Source organism: Chiloscyllium plagiosum, chromosome 2 (genome assembly GCF_004010195.1).
Source record: "Chiloscyllium plagiosum isolate BGI_BamShark_2017 chromosome 2, ASM401019v2, whole genome shotgun sequence".
Classification (NCBI taxonomy): domain Eukaryota; kingdom Metazoa; phylum Chordata; class Chondrichthyes; order Orectolobiformes; family Hemiscylliidae; genus Chiloscyllium; species Chiloscyllium plagiosum.
This window is the reverse complement of record NC_057711.1, coordinates 143,555,313-143,565,727: the sequence shown is the minus strand read 5'-3', so window position 1 is coordinate 143,565,727 and position 10,415 is coordinate 143,555,313. Positions and strand designations below refer to the sequence as shown.

At 42.9% G+C, this 10,415-nt stretch overlaps 1 protein-coding gene across 1 annotated transcript in view; it reads left to right on the top strand.

The window, feature by feature from the left end:
* LOC122564897 (CXXC-type zinc finger protein 4-like) overlaps positions 1 to 3,045 on the top strand; it is a 60,685-nt gene extending 57,640 nt beyond the window's left edge. Inside the window, exon 2 of the mRNA XM_043720332.1 lies at positions 1,674 to 3,045. Coding sequence (XP_043576267.1) covers positions 1,674 to 1,721 — 48 coding nt within the window. The 3' untranslated portion in view covers positions 1,722 to 3,045. The remainder of the gene's footprint in view (positions 1 to 1,673) is intronic.
* The last annotated feature ends 7,370 nt before the right edge of the window (positions 3,046 to 10,415 follow it).

Below are 10,415 nucleotides of genomic sequence, written 5' to 3'. Positions count from 1 at the left end.
AATCCACATTGTTGCCCTGGGGTTGAAGTGTTCCGAGGCGGAAGATGAGGCGTTCTTCCTCCAGGCGTCTGGTGGTGAGGGAGCGGCGGTGGAGGAGGCCCAGCACCTCCATATCCTCGGCAGAGTGGGAGGGGGAGTTGAAATTTTGGGCCACGGGGCGGTTTGGTTGATTGGTGCGGGTGTCTCTGAGATGTTCCCTAAAGCGCTCTGCTAGGAGGCGTCCAGTCTCCCCAATGTAGAGGAGACCGCATCGGGAGCAACGGATACAATAGATGATATTAGTGGATGTGCAGGTAAAACTTTGATGGATGTGGAAGGCTCCTTTAGGGCCTTGGATGGAGGTGAGGGAGGTTCTATGCCACTCTCTCCCCACCCCCACCCTCCTCTAGCTTATCTCTCCACGCTTCAGGCTCTCTGCCTTTATTCCTGATGAAGGGCTTTTGCCCGAAACGTCGATTTTGCCTGTCCTCGGATGCTGCCTGAATTGCTGTGCTCTTCCAGCACCACTAATCCAGAATCTGGTTTCCAGCATCTGCAGTCATTGTTTTTACCTAATAAATGCCAGGCCACATCTCATGAATGAATTAAAAGTTGTCAATCATTCTTTTAAGCATTGAACTCAGTGTGTGGTGCTCTTTCTTCCTGGTGGATGATAAAGTCAAAATGATCCCCAATTCGTTTTTCAACAACACAAGTCCCATATGGTAAGGGCACTGAAATGTAACCACTTTGTGTGGACCTGGACTCATGTGTGGCCACACGAGATAGGACTGCGGGCTCTCTTTTTGAAACTGCGTGAGTGAGCTCTTTATCTTTTTACGTAAACCCAGGTTTCAGGGTCATTTTCTGCTGCTGTTCCAATTTGATTTCAAAAATTGCCTTGATGGGATTTGAGCTCCCAGTCTGAAAGTTGCTCTAACTCCACCATAAGCCATGTAGTTAACACCAACCTCTTGTCTGGGTAACATTCATCAGCGTTGACTCAAGTACACATATAGCGTTAACCTGACTTCACAAACACTGCCTGATCAGTGACTTATGGCTTCTACTTTGGGCTTGAACATTGAAATGAGCCGAGTGGTTGCTTGAGAAGGTGCAGGGTTTGTGGAACACTGTGCGCATTTTCAGCAAGTGGAGCTGATTTCTGAATTAACATCCAGTACACTCCCTGTGTGTGACCATGGGTTTGACCAATCCCCCTTCACTTGTTTTGAACTGAATTCTGAGGAAGTGTCACTCAACCTGAAATGTTAACTCTGATTGCTCTCCACGGATGCTGCCAGACCTGCTGAGCTTTTCCAGCAATTTCTGTTTTTGCCTCTTCCACCAGTTTTAGTTTGATTTGGAGATGCCGATGTTGGACCGGGGTGGACAAAGTTAAAAGTCACACAACACCAGGTTATAGTCCAACAGTTTTAATTGGAAGCACCAGCTTTCGGAGCACTGCTCCTTCTTCATTCAGTCTGGGCTCTGGGAAGCTGTAAAATCCTGCCATGGTACAGGAGTAATCGGTCTGATAGTTACTGTGGAATTGGTGACATTGGTGTAAGGAGTGTTCACATCGTGGCCTGTCGGTTTGTGGACGTTCCAATTTCTTGACTACTCGTCGAGAAAAAGAATTTATTTTCCACTTCTCATGATTAATCAAACTTTTCTTTCCTTTCCTTTCGTAGAGGGTAATCGTCCCCGGTGGAGGGGAAGCTTTCAGGTGGTTCTTCTGAGAGAAACCGAGGAACTCCTCACAGTCTCATGAAACACGATTTGCCTCACGAGTGGAGAACCAGTTCTACATGTGTTCCCGATACAAGGCACAAGTTTTATGCCAATGGTTCCTATTTGTTATTATAGTGGACATGGTAGTTTTTAAGCATCTTTGGTTTTATGTGAAAACTACGTGCTGGTATTATTAGGGATGAATTGTACAAAAATGCAACTTGTATTGTGCGATGGAGAGAACTGGACAATCATTATAATATGTTACACATTTGTGGCCAGTGTTCATTTAAAAAAAAAACTTGTCTTAAAAGATGGGGATTTAGCAATGACCTGCAGTGCAGTTGTGTCGATGATGAGCATGATTTGTAAGCTTGTGAAGGATATAACTATTTTGCTGTGTGTCAATTCTTTTACTCCTGGGTTTCAACAATGTTTGGATTTTCTTTGCATATTCCCAGTTGTTGCTCGTCCAACCTATTATCAGCTTCTTCTTCATACTAACTGGTTGAAGAAGCTAACAAGGGTATTATAATGCTATTTGGATTTCAAAGGTTGTGGACCTTTTGCATAATACATGAACAGTAAAGACCACTCTGTTTAGTATAGAAAGATCCACGGTCGGGTTAATAGAGGAAGCTACTGTTTGTAAAGAAATCCCCTGATCTCAAAGCCTACATTTGACAGATTCTTTTTCACTTTCTTTTGTTTAAGAAATTATATTTTGGTGATCTTAAAGGGCAATTGGGCTTTTTAGAATCTGCCATTGTAAGCTCTTTGATGCAATCAGGAACTAGTAACTGATTTCTGAGGCACTTAGGTGCGGATGTCAGCAAAAGCTTTTCCTTCTGCTTGGAAGAAAATGTGTGTCACCAGTTACTAGGGCCACTTCCAACATGCAAATGATAGCACCATAAGTAAGATGGAATACTCCTCTCTTTATGATGAGAGCACTGTTATTGTTGTTTAATCTCTCAGTTCCATGTAAAGAGGGATATGGGGGAATCCAGTGGGTTACTGTCTTCACTCTTCTGCTCTGAAATCCAGGATTCTGATCCATCTTCAAAGACCAGAGCAGATCCTTTCTCCCACATTGTCAACAACAAAATTCAATATGCAATATGTTTGAACAGTCTCAACATGCTCACTTCCCATGTAAGAGAAGCATTACCCATGAATAGAGACTTAGAAGGAATGTCACATAAAGAAACCATTGGGGAGGTTGGTGGAAGGAAGAACAATTTTTAGCCAATTTATTTGGGGTGGTTCAATGGTTAGCACTGCTGCCTCACAGCAGTAGGGTCCCAGATTCGATTCCATCCTCAGGTGACCATCTGTGTGGAGTTTGCACATTCTCCCTGTGTCTGCATGGATTATATCCGAGTGCTCCGGTTTCTTCCCACAGTCCAAAGATGTGCAGAAACAAAGACAGAAGTTGCTGGAATAGCTCAGCAGGCCTGGCAGCAGCTGTGAAGAGAAATCAGGAGTTAACGTTTCGGGTCCGGTGATCCTTTCTCAGATGTGTAAGTTAGGTGGATTGGCCACGCTAAGTTGCCCGTTATGTTGTGTGGGCTAGGTGGATTAGACATGGGAAATGCAGGGATAGGGTGGTGGGGTGGGTCTGGATGGGATGCTGTTCAGAGGGTTCGTGGACCACGATAGGCCGAATGGTCTGCTTCCACATTGTAGGGAATCTGTGATTCAAGCCTGATGTCCTGATTTTGGGTTTTCAGCACTTACTTGACATGGAGTCAAGGAAAGTTCAGGTTGCAGTTGTTTCTTGTACAGCTCCACTCCACCCCCTCACCCCCCCCCCCCCCCCCCCCCCTCCAACCAGTTTGATACTTCAGGTGACAGTTATCACTTATCCCTCACTTTTAATGAGTACTTGACATATTCACCAAACTCAGAAACAACTTTGCTTTTCCTGCAGCCTTCCCTGAATCGGGGGAACTGTTTTGAATTTAAGCAAAATCAAAATAACCTTCACAGTTTTGTTGGTGCAATCTGCTTGATTTAAATCAAAGTTTTGTACGGATAAATTCCAGTTTTTATTCAATCTGTCAGTTGCTTACAAACAGATAGGAGTTGAGGTTCTGGTCAAAAGGTGAAATGAAGCTGAAATCTGAATTGTAATGGTTGGTGCTGGAGGGTCAACATCCTGAAATGTTGCATCTCTAAAGGGTGCTCTGTAAATGATGCTGCTCTGTATTTTAGCTTCTCCTGCTTTTAATTATTCCGTCTGTTTATGTCTCGGCCACCGGGCACCTTTGCAATAACAGCCTGCAGGTGCACGTTTGTGGCCCGAGTTGCATGCTATGTTGGTACTTCTCAATCTTTTTTTTTTTGCCTTTGACAACGTTATAGTTGAAACCAGTCGTTACTAAATGTGGATTTGTAGCCCGTCACTGGTCCATCCAGGCTGCATCCGGATGTCTGTGTGGTTTTGTTTTATCAATCTAAAACTATTTTTGTAACTGATTTTGTGAGTAGTTTAACATGCACCTGAATAAAGTGTGTTACTATGATCAGCTCAAAAGATTCAATCCATTTCTTTTTTGATGGTAACAAGTTAACAAGTATTTACATGATGCCTTCTTTGTGGACCTCAGGACGTTCCTTCCCAGCCAATGCAGCATGTTTGAAGTTTAGTGACAAGTGTAATGTAGGGAAATATAGCAGCCAGTTTCTGTGCAGTAAGATTTCATAGTTTTCAATGTGGTAATAACCAGATAGCCCGATGGGACACCTAGGATGATCTCCCTTGATCTTCTTTGAACTGCGCTGTGGGATCTTTTATGTTCAGTTGAAAGTTTTAATGTCTCAGTTGAGACTTTGCCCAGGCTGTGCACCCTTAATACGCCATTGAAGTGTCAGCCTTGATACAGTGCTTACAACTCTCCTTGACCTTTGGACACTGAGACAAGAGCCAAGGGTATGTATGTTTTATTTTTAATTTGTTCATAGGATAAGGGGGCAGCTGACTAGGCCAGCATTTATTGCCCATCCTAGGGAACTGTTAAGAATCTGGAGTCACATGTAGGCCAGACCAGGTAAGGACAGCAGTTTCCTTCCCTGAAGGACATTAGTGAACCAGATGGGTTTTTCTGACCGTTGGCATTGGTTCATAGGTCATCATTTAGACTGATTCCAGATTTTTAAAAAATGAATTCAGATGCCATGGCGGGATTTGAACCTGGGTCTCTGGATTAACAGTCTAGAGATAAGACGACTATGCCATTACCTCTCCCCATGACAACATGGGAATAGGATGAGGATGGAGGTTTGATTATGAGATTTATCTGTTTATTCAAGGGATGAAAGGGCAGTTGTACAGTCACAAGGTGGGAATTCCTGCTCTGTATTAATCAGTAACGCACAAAATTAATTGCTCCAGGTCAATAGAAGGTTGGAGTGTAATACAGTACTATGCACTTAGAGCTTCCATTCTACACCCATTGTACCTTCCACTGGTGGTACTGTACATGCAGAGCATAAAGTTAGTATTCCATGATGTATCCATGATGTGGAGGAGCTGGTGTTGGACTGGGGTGTACAAAGTTAAAAATCACACAGCACTATGTTAGAGTCCAACTGGTTTATTTGGAAGCGCTAGATTTTGGAGCGCTGCTCCTTCATCACAACCACCTCCTGAAGGAGTGGCACTCCGAAAGCTTGTACTTCCAAATAAACCTGTTGGACTATAACCTGGTGTTGTGTGATTTTTAACAATGATCTATCCAGAGCTCCATACACTCAGCACTGTGCACAAATGCACTATATAGCCATTGGACCATGAAAACATTTTTTTGCACACCATCTTGTGCAGCCACTGGCAGTGTACCTGCAGTGCTGTTCAGAATGTACATCTGCTGCATTGTGTGCCCTCTACATTGTATGCATCATTAGCAACTTATCCTATATACCCACTCAACTGTGTATCCTCTACACTGTATATTCACTGCACTGCAGTAGACTGCTCGCACCTCAGAAGGGAAGACAGGTGAAAAAAAAGCTTGCCCCACAACCACAACATGCCAGAGGTGGGTTAGATGTTTAAAAGTGGGTAATCCAGCTCTCAGTGGGAAACAGGAGCTGCTAGCCAATCTGATTGGGCATCACTCCTGGCAGCATCAGAGCTGAGTATTGTACACTGCTCAGGCTGCAGGAAAGAGCCCAAAGTGGAACATGGCTTTGCCAAGAAGGTAAATCCTGAGGTTTCAGCGTGAGGAAGCTGCCACGGCATGGAGAGGGTGAGCAGTGGGTAGTGCCTGCTTCTCTGAGATAAACAGTGCAATCTAAAAGGAGGAGGTGACATCTTGGCTGGAGGTGGGTTTGGGGTGCCCTTGAGCCATAGAATCCCTACAGTGTGGGAGCGGGCCATTGAGTCCACACTGACCCTCTGAAGAGCATCCCATCCAGACCTACCCTATAACCCTGCATGTCCCATGGCTAATCCAATTAGCCTACGTAGCCCTGGATTACTATGGGAAATTCAGCATAGCCAATCCACCAAGCCTGCACAAACTTAAACTGTGGGAGGAAACCAGAGTACCCAAAGGAAAGCCACACAGACCTGGAGAACTTGCAAACTCCACATAGACAGTCGCCCAAGGTGGAACGGAATGTAGGTCCCTGACACTGTGGGGCAGCAGTGCCAACCACTGAGGCACCATGCTGCTGAAAGATTCCAGCTGCTTACGTAGGCCTCCATAAAAAGCCCTGCCAACTCTCACCTGTAATTTGGTGTGGTCAAAATATTATTTGGGTTAATGGGCTTGTCAACAAGCCTAAATAACCTGAATTATTAATTTAGATATGGCAGACAGGTTAATTAAGTTCGCTAGAATGCTGGTTTATAATGCACAGTGATGTCAATAGCGTGGATTCAATTCCTGCACTGGCTAAGGTCTCCTTCTGAACCTCTCCCCTCATCTGAAGCATGGTGAATAAATCACCAACAGTTCTGTCTCCGTCTCTGTGTCTGTCTCTGTCTCTGTTTTTGTCTGTCTGTCTGTCTCTCTCGCCAGTGAGACAACAACCTTGTGATCCTCTGAGACAGCGATGACTTTACCTTTACCCATCTATACTTCCATCGATGTAGCTGGAAGAGCTAAACCCACATCAGTACAAAAGACAAAGGTGGGCTGCTGCTTACCAGGTATCTCAGAATAAACTCCAAACTCTTGAACTAATTTCCTCCATTTTTGTCTCTCTTATTAATTTAGTCTCAATGTTTTAGGCAATTACTAAATAACCATGCTCAGAAGGACTTGTAGTGTTGATTTTTGTTCCTGGAATGGTCTGCTGTGTAATCTATTCAGACCACAACCTTTGTTTGCACTGTTCCATCTGTTGAAACTGCTATTACAAGAACTTTCTCTTGCACCACTGAAGGCTCTTCCTCTGCTTATTTGACTGTTTTCCAACACAAGAGTCACTTTTAAACCCATCATCAATACAAATAGTCCATTCATTCCATTTCCTCACTCCATTCTGCTAGTCCATGGACTTTGCCTTTTACTCATGTTCCCGAATCTTCAATAGATATTTAAACTTGCCAGTAGCTTTTCTTGCATGTTCTACAGTTGTTACATCCCTTGTTTGCTAGACCTCTCTTCATATCAGCTGAGCACTCACTCGGAACGATGTGATAGTTTTTCCACGATCTGGTTCTGGTTTCCTGGGATCTTTTATCACATAAATGTTTGAGGTTTAAGGTGCCTTGTTTATTTTTATTTACAATTTATATTAAGGACTGGATGAGGAAAGTGAATGTACTATAGCCAAATTTGTGAATGATATAAAAATACGGGAAGAGGATGACACCAAAGAGTTTGCGCAGGGATATAGACAGGTTAAGTGAGTGGACAAAAACTTGGCAGATCAAATATAATGTGGGGAAAATGAGAGGTTATGAACTTGGGCAGCAAGAATAGAGGAGCTGAAGATTATTTAAATGCAGAAAGCTACAGCATAGAGGGATCTGGGAGTCTTTGTGTATAAATCATAAAAGTTAACGTACAAATTGAGCAGGAAATAAGACCAAAAGGGCAGTTTAGACCGATACTCTCGAGTTTAGAAGAGTGAGACGGGAGCTAATTAATGTAAGGTGCTGACTGGGATTGACAAAGTAGACATGCGGCAATCTAGAATGAAAGGTCATAGTTTTATGGTAAGATGTAACAGATTTAAAACGGACATGTTGAGAAATTGCATCTCTCAAAGGGTCATGAATCTATGGAATTCACTGCCCTAGAGTGCAGTGGGTGCCAGGACATTTAGTAAATTTAAGGAGGGGATAGATTTTTAATTCGTAATTGGTAGAAGGGTTATGGAGATTGAGCAGAAAAATGGAATTGAGGCTGAGGTAAGATCTATCAAACAGCAGAACAGGCTCGAGGGATGAATTGCCATCTTCTATTCCAAGTTCTTATTTCTTATCTAAGGAAAGATAACCTGGCAGTGGAGGCAGTCCGGAGAAGGATTATTAGGCTGATTTTGGGCCTGGGGGAAGAGTCCTATGTGGAAAGGTTGAGTAGGTTGGGCCCGTACTCATTGGAATTTAGAAGATTGAGAGGCGACCTTATTAAAACATACAAGATTCTAATGGGGATGTGCCAGGAACAATGCCAAAAGGATGTTTCCCCTTGTGGGAGAGTTTAGGACCAGAGGGCAAAATCTGAGAGTTAGGGGTCACCTTTTTAAGCCAGAGATGAGGTGATCTTTCTTCTCCTAGAGGATAGGAAATTTGTGGAATTCTTTACCACAGAGGGCTGTCGCTGGGTCATTAGTTACATTTAAGGCTTTATACAGCCTTTTGATCTGACAGGGAATCAAGGGTTATGGGGAATGGGCAGGGAAATGGACGTGAGGATCATCACATCAGCCATGATCTCATTGATAGGCTCGATGGATGGAATGGCCTGTTTCTGCTGCTCTGTTTTGTGGTCTATCAGCTGCTGTGAGTTTGAGGCTTTTTAATTAATTCCAATTACTCGTGAAGAATAAACCTTAACAGTTTGATTACCACAATTGATAAGTACAGACTTACAATAAGAATCTATTGCCTTACCAGGTCCAAACTATTTCCAATGGCGCTTTAATTTTACAAAACCAAATCTGAGTAAAATCATGTCTATTGATGTCTTCTGAGATGTTATATGGTACCTCAGAACTCTGACACTTCAGGCCTGGTGAAAACCCATCTCCCTGCATGTAAAGCATTCAAATGTTCAGATAAAACTGAACTAATTGTCACATCTTCTACAGCAGGAGCTCCATTGTACAGCACAGAAGATAATTTGGGATTTTTAGGGCCCAAATCCTGCTATAATTCTTTGCACGAACTTCCCACAATGGGATAGTTGTCAACTTGCATTCTGATTAATTAGCTAAAATTTCATTGATCACTGCATTGATTCCTTTCTCAAAGTTCAGAGCTGAAAGGACCTGCAGATATGGTTTGCATTTCCATAAAGTTCATATTTTCATAAACAAACTCAGCTTTGGCAAATGCACCTCTTTTATCAGTCAGAAACTTTGCAAGTGTGGCAAGACCAATCTCGAGTCAACAAGTAAGGTTGCAAAATTAATTAGAACTAAAGTCTTTATCTGAATGCACAAAGCATTCAAAACAAAACAGATGAACTGAGGGCATGAATAGAAATAATTAAGTTTGATCTGAGAGCCACTGCAGAGACACATTGGAGGACAATATGGATAGACATTTGAATATTAACGGGTGCTTGATATTTAGAAATGGCAGGACGGTAGAAAAGGGATGTCTCTTTTAATTAATGTTATGACAGAGAGATAACAAGGGTATAGTAACAATCTGGGTTAAAATGAGAAATGATAAAGGCAACAAATTACCATGTCTCCTGGACTATAAAGGAAGAAATAGTGGGAACTTTTGGGAAAGGTATAGTAATGATCATGGGTGATTACAATCTGCATTTTGATTAAACAAGTCAATTGGACAGAGCTAATCTTGATGGACAGTTCAGGATAGTACTTTCTACAGCAAACTAGAAAGCAAGGTATTTGAGCTGTGTTGTATAACAAGATAGGAATAATTAATAACATCATAGTGAAGTTGCTTCTAGGTACCAGTAGTCGTAGTATGATTAAATTTTACATTCAGTTTGAAGGAGAAAAGAGTGTCCAAGGCTTAATTTATTTTAACTTAAATAAGGGCCATTTTGAGGATCTGAAAGTGGAGCCAATTGAAGTCATTGCAGCTGTACAGGACATGGGTTAGGCCACTGTTGGAATATTGCATGCAATTCTGGTCTCCTTCCTATCGGAAAGATGTTGTGAAACTTGAAAGGGTTCAGAAAAGATTTACAAGGATGTTGCCAGGGTTGGAGGATTTGAGAGGCTGAACAGGCCGGGGCTGTTTTCCCTGGAGCGTTGGAGGCTGAGGGGTGACCTTATAGAGGTTTACAAAATTATGAGGGGCATAGATAGGATAAATAGACAAAGTCTTTTCCCTGGGGTCGGGGAGTCCAGAACTAGAGGGCATAGGTTTAGGGTGAGAGGGGAAAGATATAAAAGAGACCTAAGGGGCAACTTTTTCCACACAGAGGGTGGTACGTGCATGGAACGAGCTGCCAGAGGAAGTGGTGGAGGCTGGTACATGAATAGGAAGGGTTTGGAGGGATATGGGCCAGGTGCTGGCAGGTGGGACTAGATTGGGT